Source organism: Cryptosporidium bovis (genome assembly GCF_009768925.1).
Source record: "Cryptosporidium bovis isolate 45015 chromosome Unknown contig_21, whole genome shotgun sequence".
NCBI lineage: Eukaryota > Apicomplexa > Conoidasida > Eucoccidiorida > Cryptosporidiidae > Cryptosporidium > Cryptosporidium bovis.
In genome coordinates, this window is record NW_027125023.1 from 137,667 (window position 1) to 162,980 (window position 25,314).

Below are 25,314 nucleotides of genomic sequence, written 5' to 3' on the forward strand. Positions count from 1 at the left end.
AGAAAATGCACTATAGAATTCTCGTTATCAAAGGTAACTTCCAGATTATTTGAGTTACTTGAAAAAAAATGGTTTGAAATAAACTCTTTTGCGAGCATTATTATTTGATTTTCAGAAGAGCAACACTCGAGTTTGTATTTAATTTGCGAAGGATTTGATTGCATTTGAAAGTCATTCGAAGAAGTACTTATTGATGAATTTGTTTCGTTATTTGCAACAATTTTCCTAGTCTCACTGGTGTTTGCTCTTAGTATATAAACAATCCAATTCAAAGAAGGAAAATTGTTCTTGATACTATTTTTTAGTTTTACAACATCTATGTTATTGCTACTAGTAACGCTGTAGTTAATATTTCTTTGACAACTTATGCCATTTAAAAGTAACATTTGCTTTAATTTGACAGCTTTTCTTTGAAATCTTGAATTAACTATATTATTGTATATGAATACACTGACACCTAAGCTAGGAACAATTTCACTATTAGCTTGTTGATTTAATAGTTTTGGTATAAATTTTCTGTATTTACAAACACTCAGAAGTTTGAATAATATTCTTTCAAGTATTACCTCAAATCCAACAGCAGAAACAATTTCAGATTCATTATTTGTATTCGTATTTTTATAAAATGTGACATTATTATTATTTGCATCAATAAACCAATTATCAAATCGTCCTCCCTTAACAAGAAGTGTAATGCTCGTCTTCTTAGTTACAACTTGAGATGTATTTGAATTTTGCCTGTTCTCAAATATCAAATCCATTATACAACCAACTTTACAAATGGAGTGAGACGAATTACTTCTTAATTCACATGAATATTTGTTAGCAAATTGGGTTTGATTATATTGTTCATGACTGCCTTCCCGGGAGAATAAATAAAAAAAGAAACCTGATTCAAAAAAATTACTGCTTGAAAACAGCATAGGATCAAAGTAAATTTGTGATACAACCAAATTCACACTTTTAAGTAGTTTATCAAAATGTGAAATCCTATATAGAACCTTAAATAAATTAGGTGTAATAAATTCGTGATTTATTTCAAATTCATCTTTGAAAAAATGCTTAGAATTATCAAATTTATCATTACTTTTTGTCACATTATATGTCGTGTTCTTACTATTTATTAAATTTAAATGTAATGGATACTTTACCGTTTTTGCAATTCTTCTGTAATACTCATTTTTACACGTAATAATAAATTTTTTCTTTTCATTCTCAAATAAATTAAACAGTTCAAACGCTCCTTTGTTAATTATATTAACTAAATCTTTAATTAATCCCTTAAAATTATCAATAATATATAGTATATACTCAACTACCTTCTCCAATATAGATGGATAAGAAAGTATTTTTAACCCCAAATAATAAGCAACAATTTGGTCATTGATATCAAAGTTAGTTGAATCTATAACTTCATTTTCAATATCAAAACACTCATAACAATTTGCATATTCTGCAAGAGAAGTGAATGTGATGTTTTGAAGAATATTAACGAACTTCCTCTTTGAAAATCCCTTTGGTATCATACTCTGAAGCCATAATTGCAAATGTTTGGCCTTATCATACTTTATACCTATCCAACTTTCCAATAAAATAATGAATAATTGCGAATCCCCCCAAACAAGCATAGGCCTTTCAAAAAGCTGTTCGTACGGTTTTAAAGTGTTAATTGCTGTAATTATAACCTCTATATCATAATAAACAGCAAAATTGTAATACCACAATGGTAGTATATTAATGTTACCGTTCACTGAATAAGTGTTTTTTGGGAGCTCAACAAATGAATAATTATCAAATTCTTCACCAATTCTATCATTTATTTTAACAACAATTTCATAAGCCCCCATCAAAATTTCTTTCGGATGTGCATTAACCAATATTTCTCTATTATTATTTGAAATTGTATTTATAAAATTATCCTGAGTGTAAATTGAATCAACACAAAATCTTTTAATAACTGCACCTGGTCTAATACACTTTCCATCACCCAACTGAACTGACATATTTTTAAGAATACTATTGCAAAGGATTAATGGAATTCCAGTTTTTTCAAGTAATAAAACCGTCAATGGATTCTCAAAAAGTGAGATATCCTCACCTACTTCACCTTTTACCTTACTTTGGAATTTGTTTTTGTTATTTTTCTTGCTCTTTTTGTTTTTCACCTGCGGACTATTATTATGACTTTTATCACTATTCAAAGAAACTAGGTAATCATCTTTAATACTAATATTATTATCGTCTTCATTTATTTCATATTGAGTACTTTCATCTATTTTTATATTTCTATTATTGTTTTTTGGGATTAAAATAGGAATTTCAACTTCAGTTGCACCATGTACTCTAAATATATTCTTGATAAACGTTATTAGCTCCTGTCGTTTTTTGTAGTAATTTTGAATAATAATTAAACTGTTAGAATTCAACTGATTTCCTTTGAAACTATAAGTATTTGTCCTAAAAAGCAAATAAGATAAATGAGTCTTACATTGATAGCTCTGTTTATCCAATAGTCTTTTTTCAAGAGAAAAAAGTGTATCTAGTATTTGATTGTTTTCATGAATGTGTGGGTTTCTACTAATCATATCACATATTTTTATTGAGCAATATTCACTGGCTTTTTCCTCATTAACTGAATCGTTTGGTTTGCTTTTATTTGTTTCATGCACTTGGAGATATAATTTCGCTTGCTTTAAAATCCATTCATTATATAAAAGTTGGTTTGATGTTGGCCTTTCATTGGGATCTTCGCTTAGCAAAGACTTTATTAGTCCTTGGACTTTCGGGGAAATGTTTGAATTTACTGGAAATGATTTGTGTTTAGTTAGTTGTGAGAGTACGTTAACCCTTTCCATTCCTGTACAAAATGGGGGATAATGCATTTCAAATAATATCACTCCCAGACTAAACATATCTGCACTTTGATTGTAGTTGTTACCTTCTGATTGTTCTGGTGCCATATAAAATAATGTACCCACTCCTGAAGAAAGTTCCTTGTTTCTCTCAAATGAATTTAATTTATTTTCGCATGAAGAGTCTTCAAACATATTTACGAAAGTTGTAAGACCAAAGTCTCCTAACTTAACCATGTACCAATTCTTATTTAAATTATCGTTTTGATTGTTTTCTAACTGAAGAAAAATATTAGATGGCTTTAAGTCACGATGAATAACACCTTTTCCGTGAAGATAGGATAATCCCTGAATAATTTGGTAAAATATGTCCCAAATTAAGTTGTTGTTATTGATTAATAGTCCTTGATCAATGGCATATTGTAGAGAATAACCAGAACAATATTCCATTTGAATATATAAATAAATATGCTTTCTTATGCTCTCTCTTTTTTCATCCTCTTTATCTTTTATATTATTGGTGTTAGTCGGTAAAAATTCATTTGTTATGTATCTAGCTGTTATAACAGAAAATTGAGACAACAATTCTGGAGCGAACGAGCTACAGAGGCTACGATCTAAAAGGTCATTTTTAATGTATGTGTTCTTATCGTCAACCGGTTCTTGTACCCATGCGTGGTAATACCTAACTATCTTTTCATGATTTAAACATGCAAGCATAGCCGCTTCATTAATTAATATTTGATTCTCATGTTTATTTTTTGAACTTAAAGGTATTTGTTTAATTGCATACACACATTTTCCACCAAATTTTTCACGAGCCATAAAAACTGATCCAAAACCACCAAATCCTAGTACTTTAATGACTTCAAAATTATCTTCGAATCTTCCAGAACATAATCTATATGACTCATTTTCAAAATCATTTGCTTGAGCAGACTCATCTCTCTCTTCCTCGTATTTATCACAAATATTGTCAACATCAACCTTATATAAGTTACTACATTCAGACTGTTTAACTTCATCACTATCAGCTATATTATTTAGTTTTTCCTTAATAATATTTACAAAATCAGATACAGAGTAAATATTACTACTGTTATTACTAAAATAATCTTTGGAAGAGAGCTTTATTTTATCCCTATCACTCCTTTTTATGTTATAGAATGATAAATAATAAACACAAAATGGGGAGGTTGGATATGAACTACCAATTGATATTTCTATTTCAACTCCCTTAAAACCTGTTTTTTTCTGTTCGATTCCGACGTCAAAATCTCTCAAATCACGAAAACTAAACCATTTTAAAGCATCTGAACAACTACCATTTTCATTTTGCTTGATAAAACTTTCCCCAAAATTATGTTGTAAATTACTTATTTTATTATTACTTATTAAAAGGGTTGCAACAAAGTGTCTGTTAAAAGATTGTCCCCTTTGTGTGTTCTTGCTCAAACTGCAATTATTACAGGAACTAAAAGTAGAGCTACTCCTACCTGCTTCATCCTCAAATTCAATTAAACTTCCACTATTTTTGTCAAACAACGTTGAAAACATACCACATAGCTTTATACTCTCCTTAGGAAGAAACCCAAAATCTAGGATGTGAGCAATAACATGATTATCTTTAGAAATACATTCAAGTTCACTTATCAAGTCGTTACTTTGATGTTCTTCCATTACAGTTTTTCATAGTAATTATAAATTATATAACAAAAAATGTTAATCTTTAAAAAAAAACTCACGATTGGCGCCAAAGCATTCATGAAAATAAAAGTCAAATTAGCCGATTTAAGTGATGTATAGACGTTAATTTTAATTAAATTTATAGAATGTGTACTTGATGAAATATAAGTGATTGTCATAATTCTGAGATGAATATTTATAAATGATCCTACTAGTACTTATTGGTGCTTTTGAACCAATACTAAATGTTGGGAATTTAACTTTTGTATTAAAAAAGTTGGAAGAGTTTACGAGAATAAAGACAATTATTATTAAGTATGATGATCCTAATATATGTTTTTCTATGAAAGGAAGGCTAAAGCCAAAAAAAAACATCAACAATTCCGAAGATTTAAATCTCCCAAAATTTGAATTGAGTCGACAACAAATATCCACAAAATCAATGTTAGAATTGCTATTTGGTATAAAAAGAAAATTTATTAGAGAGAACCTTAATGATGGAGAAACTCATAAAAAGCTAACATTACTTGGAATCACAAGCATGGATATATATCCAAGCAATAGTCATGAATACGTTTTTGGTCAAAGTGATCCAGATAAAGGAGTAGCAATAATATCGGGACATAGGCTATACCAGAAGGATATTAATGAGAAAGAAATGGGTATTAGATTACTAAAGGTTGTAATGCATGAGTACTTCCATCTGCTAAAGCTTTCTCATTGTGATCAAAATTGCATTATGTCTACAGTGTGTTCTATAAGCGATTTAGATAAGAGAACATTAGATTGCTGTAAAAAATGCCTAGATTATATTAAAGCCAATAATTCGGAGTCTGAGTTCGTGAAGAACTTTTCTGAAGATTTGTTGATATTGAATGATGAAAGATCGCTATCTTCTATATAATTGTGCGGTATAATATCATTGCTATCTTTATATTCTCTTTTGTTTTTTTTAATCACAGAAAGGTATGTACTTATAATTCCATTCTGAGACGATATTTCGTGATTTAATACGTCTTCAGAACTTAAACCAGCCAATTCTTCATTCCTTAAGTCGTGTATATTACGGTTTACATTCGCATTACTTGCATTTAGTGTTAAAGTGTTACAAACGTTGCGTATAATTGGGGATACGCTTCTGTTTAACAAATACAATTCCCAAAGACCAAAATTCGCTGAAATATATGCTCCCATATTTGGTATAAAATCTGTATTCTTTGTATCGGTATTTAATTCGTTTTCACTGCTATTCTTAAAACTGCATGGTAGATTTGTATTTTTTAATATATATGAGTTTATATCAGATCTGTATGACCATAATTCTCCATTTACTTCACTTAGAATATCTGAAACAAAGCTATATTCTTTATCGTTTTCATTTAGCGATAAAATAGGAAATAAAACATTTCTCTGTCTATTTATTAATACATTTACCAAAGAGATTATCCAAATGGTATCATTTGCTGCTGTAAAAACCGAAATTCTTATTAGTTTTTTAATAAAGCAACACAATACGGTTATTGGGATCAGTGGTGACATCAATGATACTGAAATTAGGTTAAATAGTCTTCCTCTTGTTTTTAGAAAAAATATTGGAGGGCTTATAATTTCGTATAAACGACGGTAATAGCCTGTGCTAATGTTTTCATTGTCACTACTCTCAAGATAAGAACTCTCACTCAACCTGTTGTTTGTAATAAGGTAGAAAATTCCAGACAGTGAAATAATAGAAAGTGATAGCTTGTCCATATCATCAATTCTATCTCCACTATTATAAATTCCATCATAACAACTTTTGAATATGTCAGCAAGTTCAAGAGGATTAGATATAATCTGAATAACAGTTTCTGAAACATATTCCAAAGCACTCTTCAAGATTTGAATATGAACTGTTTGATCAATACAGTTACCTTTACTTAAAATAAGTTTGATGAAAGACAGCCATAACTTTTGGTAAATAATTCTATATTCTTTATCGAACTTTTTGACTTTTTCAATATATTTTTCATCCTCAATAATACCTAAAGTAAACAATAAATCATCTCCCATAATTTCCTCATCTTGAAATTCTTCATCTACTCTTGGGGCACTTAATTTAATTAGTATATAGTAAGTCCTGATTAATATTGTTGTTAACCTATCTAACGTTTTAACACTATTCTTATCCAATTGCTTTTGTTCAGAATTTATGAATTCAGGGATATTCCCAGAAATGCATTTTTCAATTAAGTTATGTATATGTTTTAAGAAAAAACACCTTAAATCCTTGAACTTGTTAATATATTCACTTAACAATAAATTTTCAATGGTGAAAGTTTCATTAGGCATACTTATTTTGTTGTCTAATATTATCTTTTTTAATTCGTCTTCTCCCATAGAACTTAGCAAGATACATCTGATAATGTACGTGCTCACTGAAACAGGGTAGTTCAATACATTGTTAAAATTACCTTTGTCCTTTATGTTCCGATACTCTCTAATTAATATATCATCTTTTAGCCATTTAAAGAGTGATTGAATAACATAAATTCTCAACTTTTTCCTGTTTGAATTTATACAAATCATAAACACCTCATTTTTTAGTAATTCATCACTTCCTTCAGGTGTGATTCCCATAACAATTGAGAATATTCTCAAACAAAATTTGACACTATCTCTTAACTTTACTATTGGTTCGCAGTAATTTAAATTTGTATCTGTAGATCCAAGGTAGTTATTAGCATTACCCAATAGATCAATAGGCGTTATTTCCATATTTTCTTTCTTAATATCTGAAATAGTTTTGTTTATATCCTTCAATATGTTTATTATTGTCACCGACTTTAATTTTCCCGTTTTACAAGCCTCTAGTAGGTTGTCAATAAGTTGATTGCAAATCTTATTCATATTAAATAAACTTATTTGTTACTAATGTTAAAATTTAAGATAATAAATATTATTCTGCTCTGGAAGATGCTAAGGTGGAACTAGAAGGAAATTTTCTAGATGGCCTTTAAGCAGTCTTATGTCAAAAAATAACCATTCTTGGCGCATTTGGCGCTTCATTTTAATTATGAACAGGGATTAATAATCATCCTAATAGTCAGAACCTACGGAATAATAATAAAATCACGCAGAAATGGCAGAAAGCTGCATTAAAAAACCAAATATTTTGGTTATTGGAACTCCAGGTACTGGTAAAACTGCACTCTGCAAGAAGTTGTCGAAAAAATTAAATGGATATAAAAGAATTGAGTTATCGAAAGCTATAAAAAAACACAGACTTTATTACGAGTGGGATGACAAAATGAACGCAAGTATATTTGACGAAAAATTAGTTCGCAAATTTCTAAAGGTAATAATAAACAAGTACAATTCAAAGAATATAGGAATAATTTTGGATTTTCACTCTACCAACTTTATTAGTAATAAGTGGTTCGATATAGTGGTATGTTTGAACTCAGAAACACAAGTTCTATATGACAGGCTTAAATTAAGAAAATACTCTGAGGATAAAATTAGAGAGAACGTTGAATGTGAAATTTTTAAAGTTGTAAAATATGATGCTGAAGAAATATTTGGAGAACATAAAATTATGGAATTGTCAAGCAACACGATCAAAGATCAGAGCTCTAACATTCAAATAATAACTAGTGCAGTTAGAGATTTTGAAAAATGTTAGCTTTTATGTCCCTTTGGTCTTACACTATTTAGCATTTGAAATGGATTTTTTTATAGATTTGTTGCCCGCCCAATTTTCTGACATGAAAAACTATTTTTGTGGACAAGTAAAAGGCTGCATCCACGTCTCTGATAGTTAGAGATCTCATTATATTTGTCATAAAGGATCCAACGGCTTTATCAAGAATCTAAAACATATGTGTGCCCTTATTCATTCTTTCGGAGAATAGTGTAGAGTCAGGTAATGTATTAATACCGTAATTAATGTTAAATTGTGCTTAAGAATAATTTGGTTGAAGTTACTTCGGAGACTAACAAAATAAAGATTAGAGATTCTGCACTTTCAATCTCGGTTTACCAAAATGGATATTCAAAATGAAATACATGAAGTAGTTTTTTTGGAGAACCTTGACTCTGATTCTTTACATCTCCAAAATAAGAGCATTGAAAATTCATATCACGACATTTCACTAAAGGAAAATTTTCCTATTAACGATAAAAATGCACAATCTAACATGATAAATTCATACTCAAATAGTCAATTGAATGGAAAATATTATTCTAAAACTAATAACATTCATTGTTGTATACAAAATAATATACATGATAATTATAATGAAAATGGGTACCAGGCAATTAAAGAAGAGAATTTAGCCTTAAACACAATCGATTATTCATATACAGAAAGTAAATGCAATTATTTTCCTGGATATAAAAACTTTAGATTGGAGTGGGATAAGGATACTGATTCCCTCTATATTATTATACCATCTGTAGACAGTTTAGATCATTGGATGATGCTATTTTTGCAACCAATAGGTATTACAAATGACTCTTTTTGTTTGAAAAATTGTTGTACCGAAGGTAATTGCGATTTTAAAATAAGGCTTGATGACGAGAGACTTCTGTTATATCCGGATTTGCTTAAGGACATTTCTGAATTTATAAGCTTACAGAGTAAACTATGGAGCAATTACGTTTCTACAGTCGTTATGAGAGACAGGGATTCTATTGATAATTTTATTCAAAGCAATGGACATTTTAGTAATAATTCAACAGAAAATTGCTATGAGCAAATATATAGTTGTCATAAACTTCCAAATATAAACGTATTTTTGAATGATGTTCAAAATGAATTAAGCAGTGACAATTTTATAGAAGATAACAGACTCATATGTTGTGAGAAAGAGATCTCCCAGAACTGTTCCGTTATTTATGATTACAAACAATGTTCCAGACCTAACAAGTATTATTATGGTTTGGATTTAAGTGCATGTAAATTAACTACAGCTGATTTACACCATAAAAGTGCTAACAGCATTGAACTATGCAATAAATCAACACAACTGTCATGCCTAACTACGAACATATCTGATTCAAATATAACTACAGCTGATTCCACTATGATTCCTGTTTTGACATCAGATAACTCGAATAACGATGAAAGTTATTTCAATACAAACTAAGTACTGATTGTTTATATTATCAGGGAAACAAGTGTTGTTTTTAAAATAGAAAGACAAGTAGTGTTTTATTTAAATAATTAATATATCTAACTTAAACTAAATTAGTACGAATAAAATAATTAAAAAATCACTTATTGAGACTTATTTGTTTTCCATCATACTATTGAATCATTGGTTTCAGATCTTGCATATATACCAGTAGCAATGTATCTTCTGATCTCTGCATTCTTTCTGTATAAAGGAATATACTCTTCTGGTCTATCTTCATTCTCAAAATATATTGCGCCACTTTCGGTTTTAACATAATCTTCTTCTTTTGGGGTGGAGTAATAACAACAAACAAGACTTAATATGACGCAAATAAGCACAACAACAATAAGCACAACAAGAGTAAGTTGGTTAATTTGTGATGTAAAAGGTGCTTCATATTCAAGGTCTAACTTATACCATGAAAAATGTATAGGTTTGTCATCTCTTTTTATTGGATTGTTATGAGCTTCGTAGTTTTCATTAATTATATCCCATGCATTTTTTTTATATCCAATGAATGAAACATAATTTAAGCTAGGGATGGAATTTTCATTTTTGTTTGTTTTAAAATGATCAAGTGTCAAAAGTATAAGAACCGTTTTTATAAAAAAAATAATTCCCTGTTTAATGAACATGTTAATTTATATGTAATACTCAGCAAATGCATATGTTTTTAATATAGGAATAATGATTCATCTTACTCAGATTAGAGAAAAAAGTTTAAATTTGTCTTCACTTTTATATTATTTTGTTAGATTAAAGTGAAATACGTATAACACTTTACGCTTTCTATGCCTAACTCTATACAAAATATTATTTTCTAAAGAAGTTTTTATCTGAATCAAATTAGAAGCTTTTATTGTTTGAGTGATCTTTTATTGGTTATTTTTTTGTGTGCCTGTTCACTAACTGCATCTATAATCAAATGAATTTTTTTTGGCGGGCACAGTATATATTAATCTCTATTCGGTTAAGTTGTATTTGTAATTATTCAATTAGAGATCGATAAATTTAGTCAAATATAGTTTGTTTGTGTAGTATGAATATCTGAGAGCAATTCTACGATAATTTATTTAATTTGACGCATTCTTGCTTATTACTTTTAATCTTACCAGGTATTGGATTCAATTAAAATGCCAACTGAAAATAGAGGTCAATTTAAAATTGAAGACGATGATGAAAACTTACGTTTTATGTTTGAGCTAGAGTTTGTTCAATGTCTCTCCAATCCTGACTATCTTCAATGGCTTTCAAAGGAAGGATATTTTGAGGATAAATCGTTTGTAAGGTATCTAAAATATTTATTGTACTGGTCTGAATTTCCATATGTGAAATACATTTCATACCCTTATTGTATAAGAATGCTAAGGCTTTTACAGGATGAAAGTTTCAGAAAAAGTTTAGAAAATGAGGAAGTGATTCAGATGATTCGTCATCAACAAACCTTTCAATGGATATATTCTGATTTAAAGAAGGATGATGTTAACTACGATTATATGTTATTATAGAAAGCATATTCAACGCTACTTCATTATTTTGTTGTTATTTTATAATTTAAATTCATATTGTTGTGTTTCTCTCCATTTTATTAGTTCAAATACAATTATTGAATGCAAAATCCTTTCCAAGAAAATAGGTTTGTGTTTTATAATTTTCTTGCTTAAATATGGTAATAAACAATTATATTCATAATTTGGGGACTCGAATTTTGCTTTTGTTCAAATGCAACGTTTTCTAATTATTCATATAACCAATTGAAGGTACATATCAATCTGTAGTGCCAAAAAATATATGCACGAATATCTTTTTCTTGGAAGTATGTATTCAAGTCAAATGCAAGTGTAACATGAGATAAATAAAAGGGTTAAACCAAATTACAAAGATATTTAAAATTTAATATATTTTGGTTGAAATAATCATTGATAAATATAACGTTAATATACTAGATCGATAGTTATTTTCTGTTTTAGAAAAAGGTAATTGTTAATTATTTAAGCAACATTAAAATTTGTTTTAGGTATTTCTTTCAATCTCAGAGTTTAAAAAGTTATAAAACATATCAGCAAAACCTAAATTTTGATTTGGTTCTCCGGAATTAGATTCTGGTTTCTTTTTATTTCTAGGGTCGCATGCAAGATATCTTAATTTTTCATCCTCTGAAATACCTATTGCATCACATAATAGATCAAATAAGTCATTTCTATACCTAGGTCTAGAATCCTCTTCATGATATTTTTGAATCAATTGTAATATGAATCTTTTATCTATCATATATTCCTTCTGTTCGTTCTTTATTGATTTTATTTGTTTTATCATTTCCTCATTCGAATCAAATAAATTCTTATTATTTTCTTTTAGTTCGGAAATACTTTTTTCTAGGATATTTTTTTCTTCACTTAACTTTTCAGTTTGAACTTTCATATTTTCAACTTCTTTTTGAAAAGAGTCGAGTTCATTTAATCTAGAAATAAGTTTTCTTTCATTTGTTCTAGCTTTTTCAAGTTCAATTTCATATCTATTATTAATTTGGTCTTCCTCAGTTTGGTATCCTTCAATTATACTGGTTAAATTATTAATATGTTCATGCAACTTGTCAAGCTCATCTTTAGTATTCTCTTTTTCTGATATCATATCATTTAAGTTTTTAATAAGACCATTTCTTTCATTCTCAAGTTCTTCTATCCTTTTTATATCAATTTCACTTTTTCCATTTGACTTATCTTCTAAATTAAATTCAAGTCTCTTGTTTTCTTCTTTAAGAGAACTAATTGTGTTTGAAAGTTCTGATATATGTTTCAAATTTTCAGATATTTCAATTTCATTTTTTTTAATCAAATTATTTAGCTCGTCGTTATTTTCAATCAATTTACTAATATTTGATTCCTGGTCTGATATTTTACAATTAATTTGATCAATTTCATTGACGAAAGAAAGGATACACTGTCCCAATAACACCGTAAATCCAAGAGAAAAGGGTTTGCTACTATCAAATAAAGTCCCCCTTAAATATGATTCATAGTGTGTTGGTGCTAGTTTGAGTATTAATTCTTTATTATTTATGAGATCATTTCTAATGCCTTTCCAATCAGAGTAATATCCCTCTAAAATTCTACAAAGATCATCTATTGTTTTAATTTCCATTTGAAATATTTTCTCAAGTTCTATAACGTGTTTTCTAGGTAAATTACCATCTGAAACGTCATTTTCATTGTTTATTCTAGAGTTGCCACTTTCATTATATTCCAACTCCTCTGTTCCAATTGAATAGTCATCCTTTTCAGTCGAATAACTAAGTGAACCATCTTCTGAATTAATCAATTCTAGTTCACTGTCATTTCCAATTATAGGTGCTTCTTCATCTTCTGAATTCCTTTCATCGATAATATCCTTTGATGCTCTGTTATCTTCTCTTTCACCAAATTCATCCTCCTTTGTGGCCTCTTTATTCATCTCCTCTTCACTAACCAAGTCGGATTCATCACTATATTTGGTTTTTAACATATCTGCAGACTTATCTCTAAACTTGAAGCGATCGTCACCGCTCTTTGATTTCGTTTCGTTTATAGTACCTTGAATAGAATCTGTTGAAATCCCACTAGATAATAAAGAATCTCCTTTTATATGGAATGGTACATTTAAAGTATGGTCTAGTTCCAGATTGTCTTTATCATCACTTCCTAGATAAAAATTATTATTCTTTTTACTATAAGAGAAATCTAAGTCATTCCCGTTGTTATTTTTCTTCGAATATTCATTATTATATTTAGTTTCACTGTGTATTTTTTCTGCATCTATTTGTATTTCAGTTTCATCCTCTAATAGTGCATCATTTAGTTCTTGTACTGCACCTTTTAGTGCTCCCCAGGCTGCTCTCATATATTATAGTTCACGAAATATAATACTCTAATTAAAATATCAGTTTTGGGTCCAATAAAGCTACAAAAGAGTATGTATATATGATATATATATCATGTATGTTAAGCGTGTTTATAGTTCGAAAAACTACATATAATTCTATTGATTTATAATCTCACTGTAGTTTTACCTTAAAAACATTTATATTATTGTTAATTATTTCCGCCTAATTTAGCTTATTTTTGTTTCCACACATTTAAGATAAATATGTAAGACCTTCTACTTGATAAATACAAGATTAAATTTATTTACACTTAACTTATGTCGGTTATATGTTTCTGACTCAGTTGAAATCCACAACTTGGCCTTAATTAAGTAAATGAAAAATGGGGCTTCAACCGTGCCACAAAAAGTGCGTGTATCGGGAGTCGAACCCGAGCCATCAGTTCGGAAAACTGAGATGCTAGCCGTTACACCATACACGCCCACAGGGTCTCCGCTACTCACTAGGACTGCTATTATAAGTTCGAAAAAAATACAAAATAATCAACATCTCCACAAGGGTGAAGTTTATAATCAGTAAGGAAAAAAATATTAAAATGGTGGTAATCTAGATTTAGTCAAAAATTTTCGCCTTATAACTAAATAGATCGCGTATATTTGTGATATTATAACTAATCATGGTGGGTCTTTCAAGAGAAAGCCCCCATGCTATTACTACAATATTGGGGGGAAACCCCAATGGCCTTAACATCTCTGGTCTAAAAATACCAGAGTTTCCAACTTCTATCCACTTCCTTAATGTTGTGTGGTAACCAAATATTTCCATGGAAGGCTCTGTATATGGATTAAAAGCAGGTTTAAATTTCAAATTGGAAATGCCTATTTTTTCATAAAATGTAGTTAAAGTCCCCATTAAATCTGCTAGAGATAAGTCCTTGTCAACTATCAAACCCTCAACTTGGTGAAATTCAGCAAGATGTGTCGCATCAATTGATTCATTACGGAAAACTCTGTCTATTGAAAAATAAGCTTTTCTCTTAAAATCGTCAAAGTTGTATCCAAGTTCACCAGACAAGTATTTTTGAGCAAGTTGGTATAATATTCTCACTGAAATAGCGGTGGTGTGTGTCCTGAGTAAATTCTTAGATGCCTCCTCAATACTCCAGTTGTAGGAAAGACCTATTGAGTCGTAACCACCAACCTCGTGTACTTGTTTTACTTTATCTACATGATTTGGGTCTAGTTCTTTTTCGTTGTTAAATGTGCTTGGGTTTTTAAGGAAGAATGTATCATGAGAGTCCCTAGCAGGGTGTTTTTGTGGTTGAAACAAGGCGTCAAAATTCCAAAAGGAGCTTTCCACCCATCTATTAGTTGCCATTTCTTCGAAACCCATTTGTGTTAAAATTCTTTTGAACTTCCTTTGAGTTCTAGTCAGCGGATGAACAGTTCCTCTAGGTGAATACTTCCCCTTTGCATTAAAGTTGTACTGTTTAAATTCACTATTCTCCCATGTTGAATTAATTATCATTTCTTGTGTTAAATCTGTGATAGTTGGCTTTAATTCAAGGGAAAACTCCTCCCCTTGAGAGACATTAAAGAATGAAAACTTTTGAAAACTAACAAGTTTTCTTTTCTTTAACTCTAAAATAGAACTTATTTGCGACTTATCCAATTTGCTTTCTTTAACACCACCTAAATTTATTTTAGATAACTCTTCGCGCACTTCATCCACTTTGAGTTTATCAATATCAACATCTTTAGCAAGTTCTACCATTCCATACTCTTTATTTAACTTAATTAATTTTTTCTGTAAACACTTAGAAGAACCTATCTTGAAAATTCCAGTTCCTAATTTATTAATTAATTCATCTTGTTTTAGTTTATATTCTGTCTGATTAAGTAACAAACTAATTAATCTAAATTCTGGAGTGCCGTTTAAGAAATATTCCACCCCTTCTTCTGTTAGAGTCACAATATTGTCAACGACAAACTCTGTTTTAATTTTGTTTTTCGATTCCAAACTCTTAATTATCCCAATTACACGTTCATGATCACAGTTGAGCTCCTTAGAAAGCTCCAAACTGTTCACTAAGGAATTTGGAGATTCTAGCCTCTTCAGTATTTCTTTCTGCTCAAGTTCCATTATTTAAATCTTTTTACCCCAATTCCATTTATTTAGCATTTATTTTCCCAACTAATTACGCGGTACCGGGCTTCAATTTTTGTCTAAAACCAATAAAATACATATTGTCAGTTACAACTCACACATTTCATCAGTATAACATCTTAATCAAATATATTAAATAGAAAATACAAAATATGCACTTAATAATGCTAATAATTTTATCGAATATTGCTGTTTTTATATATCTATTTTGATTTTACGCTCATTGCTTTTGATCTCTAGTTTTTCCGTAAATAGTTTAGAACCCCCCAAGTTAGCGCCAAGCAGTCAAGTTAATTGAAAGGTTAAGATTCTAATAGAAAAATCACCCGGGTTTTGGTTACTTAATTAAGAAGAAAATATAAACATCTTTTACACATAAATACATTATATGGATACATATAAACCAGATTATTTATTTAAAAAAGTGGTAGAATTGGAAGAAGAATAAGAGAAATATAAAAAAGAATTCATACTGTTTTTTTTTATTTTTCTGAGTTCTTTCTATGCCAACTGAAAATGGTTCTTTTATGGATGATTTTGAAGAGGATTGGGAAGACCCATTGTTAGATGTGAGTACTCCTTACAGATCATTTGCACCTCTCGAACTAGGATGCTTAAAACTAGATGAGGATCTACAAGACTTAATATCATTTTTCTCAAGAATTAGTAGGAAGGAGTATATTCGTCGAATGAGAGAAACAGCTTTTGAGACTAATTTGAGAGTTTTAAAGAATGCATTGCTCGTAGAACCTCGAAAGTATGACACCAGGCTTTATAGTAAGAGCGGTCCAGTTATATTAAATGATTTGGATAAGTTAAGGAGAAGGAATGTTGCAAAACAAATTGATTCAACAATAGAGGATAAGAATGACCAAAACAATGGTTCTGAAGGCGAACATATTAATTTTTCTGAAGGCGAATTAATCGAATATAACATTAATGAGAATATTAAGTATATTGTTGGTGGTGAAGTAACGGGTCCTAGTGAATATGATTTGTCCTTATTAAAAAGTGCCTCGAAAAGTGGTAAACTGGCTGATCATTCTGAACACTTGATGATATTCTTTCGTGAACTGGAAGCAGCACAATTATTTGATAACCTTGAAGTGTTTTCTGGTATTTTGTCTGCGCATTCAATGCATTTAAGGATTGTACAAGAAATTGTTAGTGATATATTCAAGGTTGAGGAATTAAGGTTACGTTTATGTTCACAATTATCGGCTTTAATAAACCCCATAATATTCTCAAGACTAATATCATACAACAATTCATTATTTTGTACTGCATTTACTGTTCCAAAAAATGGAAACAATAATTCAAAAGATAACTACTCAGAAGTATGTTCGATTCCAGATCCAAGGCAATATCAATGGCCATCTGATACTCATTCCATAGAAGATTATAAATTATGTATGTCAAAACTTCCATTAATTTGTTTTTCTGAGAAAAGTGATTTATGGTCATGTATAAAAAAATCCTTTTCGGGAACAAAAAAAAGTGTCGAAAGTGGGGAAGGTTGTGAATTTGGTTCTGGTGACTGTTCAATAAGAATAAAGTCACTAAGTTTTATTTTCACTCAGGACTTTTACAAGAGCCAAATGGATCAACCATTATTCATAATGGATGAAAGAATTGATTATAAAAATCAAAATAATTCAAATTTTCACAATCCAATATGTATGGATATTGCTCAAGATCTTAAAGATATAGAAAGAGATGTGATATTTGTAAATGGAAAGGAATATAACGGTGCCACAGATGGATATGAGGCTATTGTCTTTACTGTGGCTACTTTAATTGAAAACTATTGGCTAGTTAATTTTAAAATTACTGATGAATTATCTGCAGATAATGGAGATATAGACATAACTGAAACAACTGAATTCAAAAATAGGTTTATAGAATACGGGCCTGGGCTATCAAAAAAGAGTGAGAAGTACGAGGATAGAAATTCCAATTCAGTATTAATTTCTATAGTTTTGTTGCACATCCTGAGCAGAACATATTCAGGAGGGGCCTGCTTTGATAAAGTTTCGTTGGTTTATAATAATCCAGAGTGCATAGTAATTTCTCCATATAGTAAAAGAGCAAGACCCCTTGAATTAGTTATTCTTCCAAATATAGCGTTGATGCTTTCAACACTGAGATTTCGTTTATATGAAATGGTTAATAACTTAACAGCCAATACAATGCCGTGTTTTCTAGTGGATACACATGTAGTTTCGAGATTGATACCGAATTTAGAATTTATAAATTCGCTCTCACTGTATTCACTCCATATATTATCAAGGACACCAGTAAATAAAATTCCTGCTTTAATTTTTTTTCACTTGGTTAAAATTGCCAATAAATTTGTCATAAACAACGTACTGTTTACTAAAATAAAAGTTGATATGAGAGAAAATTCGGGAGGCGATCAAATGAACATTGATGATAATTCTCAAGTAAACGAATATGATGTGGAATCAAAGGAAATGGTTACAACTGAAAATCAAAATAATAGCTTTACTGAATTATTGGATGTTAATATAAACAGAGTAAATGGCGAAAACAGCACTAGCAATAATAATTGTATTGATACTGAAAGAATTATCGAAGTTACAGGTGACGACCTTACTATCATTACGCCAGGAGAAGCTGCATTGTTTAAAATGTTTACTAATATTCAAGAAAAGGATTTAGCAAGTTTAAACACTGATTATATTCAAAAAGGCTTCGAAGAGGATTCCATTAAGAACAAAACCAACGACGATCAAAGGGATGCATCTCAGATCGACAGTAAAAACGACTCTAACAGAAGTTCAGTCAGCATTTATTTGAACAATTGCTCTTCAAAGGAAGAATGTGAGAAGTTCGAAAATGAGATGGCATTGGAATTTGGTGGAAAGTTACCAGAAACTCGTTCAAGCGACGAAATCAATAGTGTTGAATGCTTTGCTGAAGATAAAAACTGTATAAATTTATCTCTCGCCGATAAGGAATTAAAAGATGATTTATTAATTGGTGGGTCTGGTATTAGAACACCTGTTGAAAGACAAAAGTATTTTGATGTTCATTATAGTGAATCTGCCAACGTAATGTTGTCTCCGGAAAATCCAATAAAAAGAAGTGATATAGAGTTGGATGAGTTTGAAAGTAGAGAAAATAATGAACAACAATCGGTTGTTTTGGAAAACGATGCTTTAAACAGAAGAGCACCAAGGCTGTTCTTGAGCCATGATATTTGTAATTTGCAAGGTAATTGTTTTGTAAATTCAAACATATACATTGCCTCATCACAGAACACTCCTGATCTTGCAAATGACTTGCAAAATTTACCTTCCGATTCAATTGGTGCTATAGATGTTGAGAACCGACAATACGCTCTTTTCTTGCAGTCTAAGAGAGTTGTCACTCAATTTGGTATATTCAACATAATAAATTCATAAATATCATTTATATTTAATAATAATCACGATTTTTATCGTTATCGTTTTTATCTATTATTTTTTAAACCTCATTTCGGTTTTGATGAGTGCAAATATTGGATATTGAAAAATAATCTATTTTCATATATTTTCGCAAGCATCGTTGCTTATTAGTGGTTTATACAGAGGATAGCTTTATTTTAAAATAGTAAATAATTCTATGTTTCTGTTGGTGTCCCTCTCCCCGGTTGTGAATATAATGCATTCCCTAGGTCCTCATCAGAAGTTTAAAAAAATATCACGGCGTAAAGGCATTGACAAAGACAACGAGTGAATTCTCAGGGGCAAGGTCCAGACTACAAACATGATTTAAACTGGCAAGCGCAAGTCAAAATACTAAAATTCAAAATGAGAAAATACAATCAAATCACACATTTGAAATAAAAGTAATTCAAACTTAAAAAGCAAAATACTACACACTACTTACAGTTTCAAATTAGTTTATCCTACTAGTTTAAAGTATCAGTGTTCCCTTATTAAATAATAAGTACTCCTAATGTTAATACAAAACAGCCAACTCAAAGTACTTAAATATTACTAGGCACTTGAACAAGTTTAAATCTGTAATACCACGACGCAACAATAAATTAAAACGTTGATACTCTTTCCTTATAAACCAAATTAAACCCTCATTCTTCCCTTATGTGTAATAGTCCTCCACATTCAAATAACCAACTTATAACTCGGTTAACCAGGTAAAATAGAAAAAAATAGGCATGAGTGCGCGCCACAGGGAAACCAAAGTATATCTATTATTCTTTGCGGAAGTAGTGAACCAATATAAGTTTGAACTCTTTGAGATAGAATGATATATTGCAAATTCACAACGGAAGGTACTTGTAACCACCTGAACAAGAGAATGCTATAACTTTATAGAGAATGAGCCAATTGCTCTTTACCAACTTCAAAAAAGCTCACTTTAAAGCTTGAATTAGAGAAAAATTTCGTTCAATATGTAGAAAAAAGAATTACAGGAAATACAAAACAGGAAGATTACTTAATTTCATTTATCGTTGAAGAAAGCCTCTTAAATGTTTCTTCTGTGGGAGGTAGATTGTTTTCAACGCAAAATACGTGCAATTTCTTAAGTAAATTAGAAGTTTGTGAAATAGATTGAAACTGTTTCTCAACACCTCTGATAGAAAGAAGCCCCAAAACACTCATTCTCATGTGCTTTCCCATTGCCCTCCCAATTCTATGTCTGTTTAATGCAAATATAGTAGGTATATTTAATTCTTGAGCTTGTAACAGAATATGAATTACATGATGCCTCAGACTTCCTTCAACCCCATCACCTTCAATATCGGGAGCTACAATAAGTGCCTTCAATTTTCTGTGTCTCAAGCATCTCATTGCCTCCCTAACACCAACAGTGAAGACTCTCCCAGGAAAATTTTTTGAGAAGCTCGAGACAGTTCCCGTTTCATTACCATTGGCATTAATACCACCCAATTCATCTGGATTGTTATTATTGTTTGATGGATCCGGGTTGCCCTCGTTATTGTCACTTCTGTTTAACTTTAAATCAATTTGCATACCACCGCCACTCTTGCAACCAACGACAGTCGACATCCACCTTACTCTATCATCAATTGCTCTCAATGTATTAAGTAGAACAGAAACGCTGTGATCCAAGGAAGCAGTTAATATTTGATTAACATAATTTTGCGGTGTTGAAACCGTTCTATGTCCAACTTTATGGGCAACAGCTAAGCGAATATTTTTGTGCACAAATGCTCCATTTTCTGGTTCGGACCAATAGGCACATTCAGATGGATCAAACGACTTGGAGACTGCTTCTACAGCAATATCATCAATTGCAACCATATATTTAGTCCCATCTTTTTCACTGTCCTCAATTCCAACATAACTAACTTTTTTAATATCAACAGTGTCCAAATAATGATAAAGTACTCTTAACCAATGAAGTCTTCCAGAATTATTCCTTAAGAATGACGAAAATCTTGCGCATGTTACTACATCAATATTCTGTTTCTTATTATCATTTGTGGAGACGCCTACAGAGCCGGTATTTTCCCCATTGTCATTTCCAGAGGCATTAGAACAATGGTTTTTGCTGTTTCTATTGTTAAAACCAGTTCTACCACCGGTTTTACTCATTGCCTTTGCCCATAATGCAGCAATGCTGGACGGAGTGAGTTCATTTTGTGAATTATCATTATTTGAAGTATCATTGTTTCTTACATCAGGGTTAGTATTACCGACTAAATAGTTATTGTTGGTTGCAGAAATACCACCATTGACCCCTAACATGCCATTGCCATGATGGTTAATACTGTAGATGTTACTATTGTTAGTATTACCGTAAATTCCAATCCCTCTGTATCCAGAAATAGAACCCTTCCTACCCATTTCATTGCCAGTCGCAGAGACGAAAAACTGACCATTGTTATCTTCCATTCCCTTCTTATTGTTTGTACCAGAACCACTAGTACAAGCAAATTGATTATGGCCGTTAAAATCACCGTGAAATTTAGTGTTATTTATTCCACCTGCGCTGGAAACAAATACAGTGTTATTTGAACTGGATTTCCTTCTATAAGATAAATTGCTGTTATTTATCCCAGATGAAGTTGCACCGGTATTGTGTCCTTGAATTGGGCAATTTGGAGGACATGTTTTTCTTCCATAGTGTTGCTGAAAGGAACCAATATTGTTTCCATTGAATAGCCCATTATTCACGTTCACTCCTGCTACTCCTCCACTTCCATTTCTACCTGATTTGCAGTAATGACGACCAGTAGAGTTTAAATCAGATCTAAGGATGTTCTCGTTAAATGGTTTCTGAATGTAGCCATTTGTGGCACCAAGCATTCTAAGAGAATTAGGCACTCCTTGATTTATTTCAAAGCCACTTGAACCAGAGCCACCACTTCGTCTTTTGGCTTGCTTCATTTGTTTAGTGCTGTTCGGATAACCATTGTTCATCAATCCCATATTCGTACCCATAACCCCATTACTATTTACATTTTTGCTCTGCTGTCCAAAATACTTTTGTCTAATTTGCTGTTTATTAAAGATCATATTATTGTTATAAAGCACTTCACCCCCAAAGTCGTCAGTAAACTCGTATCTATCGAAGATGGAACATTGTTGTGACTTCCAATCCTTATACCCAACAGAACCCATATTCACCATCATATCTTGACTGCAGTTAAATGAACAATTTTTGTGTCTCTGATCCCAATAAAGTCTGGATTCATTGCCAAAATCCGTTTCTTCATTCACTCCATGGCCATTGTTACCGTTAGAATCTAGAAGATATTGAGTTCCTCCGCTGTTCATCAATCTGCTGAATTGACAGTCTGCGTTATCTCTCGTATTATTAACCTCAAACTGTGTATCGTCAGTGTTAACAGTTGAAGGAACGCTACAACCGCCATCAAGAGAGATAGAATCGTATTTAGAAATAAAGCCTCCATTCCCAACAAACATTCCACCCTGACATACACTTCCAGCTACCATCCCTCCAGGACCAATATTCCCAACTAAGTTACCTTTAAGATGTTTAGTATCTACTATATTACCCATTTTTGGATAACAATTACCACTAGGAACCTTAACTCCATCAGAACCACCTATGTCGCCGTTCCCTCTTAGTGCCATTCTTTTTAATTTCATATCTAAATTATGCGTGCCATTGGTACTGGAACCACTTCCTCCACTTTTGGTACTTTGTTTGTCATTTACAAAATTCTCACCACACAGCATACTAAGAATCTGGGATTGAGTGAGATTTCCGGAAATAAAGTGATCTATTGATGGATAAATGTCCCCATCTCCAATATTACGCGAATCAAAAGACCCATTATTATTGCCACTACAATTACTTTGCGACTTCGTTTTGACTGAATTATCACCGTCCTCAATTACATTACTAAATTCGTACATCTTCGTTTCGTTACTTGCGCCATCTAGATCTAAAGTACAATTGTTTTTTGAACCATCATTCTTCCCATTTTCACGAACAGAGTTGGGAATGCACATGTTTTTCGGATTTAAAGAAATGTCATGTGTCTTCAAATTGACATCTCTTATTGCCACACCCGAAACAGTGACGTCTGAAGAGATGTTTGAATTATGCGAAGAGTTGTTTTTTATTACGTCATTACTACTTCCGATGTGACCACTAGACATTTTCCTTTGAATGCAATTAGGAGAGGAAGAAGATGGAGTGTTCGTTAACCCCATTCTATGATTGCTATCACAACCATCTAATCCATCCAGGAAGGCTTTAGAATCCCTTCTGAATCCAAATCCAACCGAAGAATTCGGAACGATCTGCAGGGGACCAGAATGAACGGCACTTGAATTGTTATAATTGCTGTTACTGCTATTTGTGTGTCGACCACCCCCCTTATTGCCAATAATAGAATGTACATAGGTATCATTATTGTTCCTGGAACTGTTTATTACATTACCACTACCGCCGCAAATTCCCATTTTCATCATCTGTTCATCAATAGGTAATGAGCTGTACCTACCTATACTGTTTTTACTATTATTTTTCGTATTGTCAAAGTTGGAAACAAATTGCCCAATATTCCCATTATTAATATGAAAACCACGCATTGCTGATGTTCTACTAGATTTAGGAGCACTTCCTCCTTCACTCTGAGATATAGCACCATTAAATTGTACAACGCTATTCCCATCACCACCACTATCTAAATCAACGACACAACTACCTTCATCTAGCACGAAGCTACCATTCGAAAGTCTATTATTGCTATTGACATCAGTTAAAGGTACACCTATATTTGAACTAAGATAAGAATCCCTCATAGTTCCAATTAAATTCACGCTTGTACTTGCCCCAGAATTAGGTTCACCTCTATTTACATCCACATAATTACTATCATTGTAGGAACACATGTTATTTGATTCTGCAGATCCGCGCTTATTAATGGAATTATAACACCTATCGATGTCCAGAAAAGGTCCATCTAAACGTCCAAGATTTATAGAATTCACATCGTAATTTGAGTTATAGCCCATTCCATGGACTTCGTCAAAACTTCCTTTGGTCACTTCAATACCACTTACTATATTACTACTGTTTCTCTCAGCAAAAGAACCATCTCTACTCGAAATTCCAGCATCCCTTAAACCCTTATAGCCATTCAACTGACCCTCAATTGCATTCACTCCCAAGCTATTATTTCTCATGTCACTCAATATTGAATCACTTCTTGAGTGGCCTATGTGTCGATGATGTTGTTGGTAATTGTGGTTATAATCGCTATTGTATAACTGTCTGTTACCCTTAATATTAGTGGCTGTATTTGTTGTACTGCCACTTCCAAATTCGTTGTGGATATTTCTGTTTCTACAATTATTATCTATGTAATTACCACTGTCATCGTTACCATTATTGTTACTATTACCGTTATCATCACTCCCAAATTGTATATAGGAGATGTTATTGTTCCTAGGAAAACCAAATAACTCACCAGCAAGTATGTCAAAGTTATTTTCCAATAAATTTTCCATTTTTTAACAATAAAAAGCACTTCTAGTGACTTTATATTTAATAACTAGACCTTTTTAATCTATGATACACTAATCAAATTAAATCTTAAAAAAAGACGGGAACCAGGGATTGTAATTAAAAAAATTCGGAAAAAAACTGATTATTATCTCCAATTTACTGTGAACATACAATTCTTTTAAATGATTGAACACAATGCAAAAAGTTTCCCAAGAAACTTACACTCAAAAGTATTATTTGAATAATCTCTGAGATATTTTACACAAGAGAAAATTCATTCATACAAATCTCCTTTAAACAATCTCATATGGTTTTCATTTGAAAAGAAATTATGTGTTATTTTTTTCTACCTGCTCTTCTTTAGACCTAAAAAATAGTTGTCACTATATCAAATAGTCATGCTGGTTTATTAATGACCGTTTTTAGATAGACCAAACAAAAGTACGTATTTGATTCCGTATCACTTTGCTATTCACCAAATATATTTAAACAGGAAGAGAATCGTCGTCAAAACCTCTTGATAGAATGATCAAAAAACAGTGATAAAAAGAACCAGTCGTTGATTTATTCCTTTGGCATTTATATAAACACTTTTTTGAATTCTTATAAATGCTAA

General features: G+C 31.2%; 11 protein-coding genes across 11 annotated transcripts; 5 read left to right on the forward strand and 6 right to left on the reverse strand.

The window, feature by feature from the left end:
* Nucleotides 1–27: 27 nt before the first annotated feature.
* FG379_001382 (uncharacterized protein) lies at nt 28–4,532 on the reverse strand (the record flags this gene model as incomplete). Its single annotated transcript, XM_067326985.1, has 2 exons — nt 28–37; nt 85–4,532. The coding sequence occupies 2 exons, from the start codon at nt 4,530–4,532 to the stop codon at nt 28–30; spliced, it is 4,458 nt and encodes a 1,485-aa protein (XP_067183891.1).
* A 208-nt stretch (nt 4,533–4,740) lies between these two features.
* FG379_001383 (uncharacterized protein) lies at nt 4,741–5,323 on the forward strand (the record flags this gene model as incomplete). Its single annotated transcript, XM_067326986.1, has 2 exons — nt 4,741–5,286; nt 5,309–5,323. 2 exons carry the CDS (start codon nt 4,741–4,743, stop codon nt 5,321–5,323), a joined length of 561 nt encoding a protein of 186 aa, XP_067183892.1.
* A 22-nt stretch (nt 5,324–5,345) lies between these two features.
* Nucleotides 5,346–7,424, reverse strand: FG379_001384 (uncharacterized protein; the record flags this gene model as incomplete). The annotated part of the gene is made up of 1 exon (XM_067326987.1): nt 5,346–7,424. The coding sequence occupies one exon, from the start codon at nt 7,422–7,424 to the stop codon at nt 5,346–5,348; it is 2,079 nt and encodes a 692-aa protein (XP_067183893.1).
* Nucleotides 7,425–7,656: 232 nt separating this feature from the next.
* On the forward strand, nt 7,657–8,199 carry FG379_001385 (putative nucleotide kinase; the record flags this gene model as incomplete). The annotated part of the gene is made up of 1 exon (XM_067326988.1): nt 7,657–8,199. The coding sequence occupies one exon, from the start codon at nt 7,657–7,659 to the stop codon at nt 8,197–8,199; it is 543 nt and encodes a 180-aa protein (XP_067183894.1).
* A 361-nt stretch (nt 8,200–8,560) lies between these two features.
* FG379_001386 (uncharacterized protein) lies at nt 8,561–9,664 on the forward strand (the record flags this gene model as incomplete). The annotated part of the gene is made up of 1 exon (XM_067326989.1): nt 8,561–9,664. The coding sequence occupies one exon, from the start codon at nt 8,561–8,563 to the stop codon at nt 9,662–9,664; it is 1,104 nt and encodes a 367-aa protein (XP_067183895.1).
* Nucleotides 9,665–9,819: 155 nt separating this feature from the next.
* Nucleotides 9,820–10,329, reverse strand: FG379_001387 (uncharacterized protein; the record flags this gene model as incomplete). The annotated part of the gene is made up of 1 exon (XM_067326990.1): nt 9,820–10,329. The coding sequence occupies one exon, from the start codon at nt 10,327–10,329 to the stop codon at nt 9,820–9,822; it is 510 nt and encodes a 169-aa protein (XP_067183896.1).
* A 498-nt stretch (nt 10,330–10,827) lies between these two features.
* FG379_001388 (SOH1 family) lies at nt 10,828–11,202 on the forward strand (the record flags this gene model as incomplete). Its single annotated transcript, XM_067326991.1, has 1 exon — nt 10,828–11,202. One exon carries the CDS (start codon nt 10,828–10,830, stop codon nt 11,200–11,202), a length of 375 nt encoding a protein of 124 aa, XP_067183897.1.
* A 505-nt stretch (nt 11,203–11,707) lies between these two features.
* On the reverse strand, nt 11,708–13,570 carry FG379_001389 (uncharacterized protein; the record flags this gene model as incomplete). Its single annotated transcript, XM_067326992.1, has 1 exon — nt 11,708–13,570. The coding sequence occupies one exon, from the start codon at nt 13,568–13,570 to the stop codon at nt 11,708–11,710; it is 1,863 nt and encodes a 620-aa protein (XP_067183898.1).
* Nucleotides 13,571–14,165: 595 nt separating this feature from the next.
* Nucleotides 14,166–15,695, reverse strand: FG379_001391 (phenylalanyl-trna synthetase; the record flags this gene model as incomplete). Its single annotated transcript, XM_067326994.1, has 1 exon — nt 14,166–15,695. The coding sequence occupies one exon, from the start codon at nt 15,693–15,695 to the stop codon at nt 14,166–14,168; it is 1,530 nt and encodes a 509-aa protein (XP_067183900.1).
* Nucleotides 15,696–16,222: 527 nt separating this feature from the next.
* FG379_001392 (uncharacterized protein) lies at nt 16,223–19,147 on the forward strand (the record flags this gene model as incomplete). The annotated part of the gene is made up of 1 exon (XM_067326995.1): nt 16,223–19,147. The coding sequence occupies one exon, from the start codon at nt 16,223–16,225 to the stop codon at nt 19,145–19,147; it is 2,925 nt and encodes a 974-aa protein (XP_067183901.1).
* Nucleotides 19,148–20,179: 1,032 nt separating this feature from the next.
* On the reverse strand, nt 20,180–24,700 carry FG379_001393 (SECIS binding pelota RNA binding domain containing; the record flags this gene model as incomplete). Its single annotated transcript, XM_067326996.1, has 1 exon — nt 20,180–24,700. One exon carries the CDS (start codon nt 24,698–24,700, stop codon nt 20,180–20,182), a length of 4,521 nt encoding a protein of 1,506 aa, XP_067183902.1.
* Between the last annotated feature and the right edge of the window lie 614 nt (nt 24,701–25,314).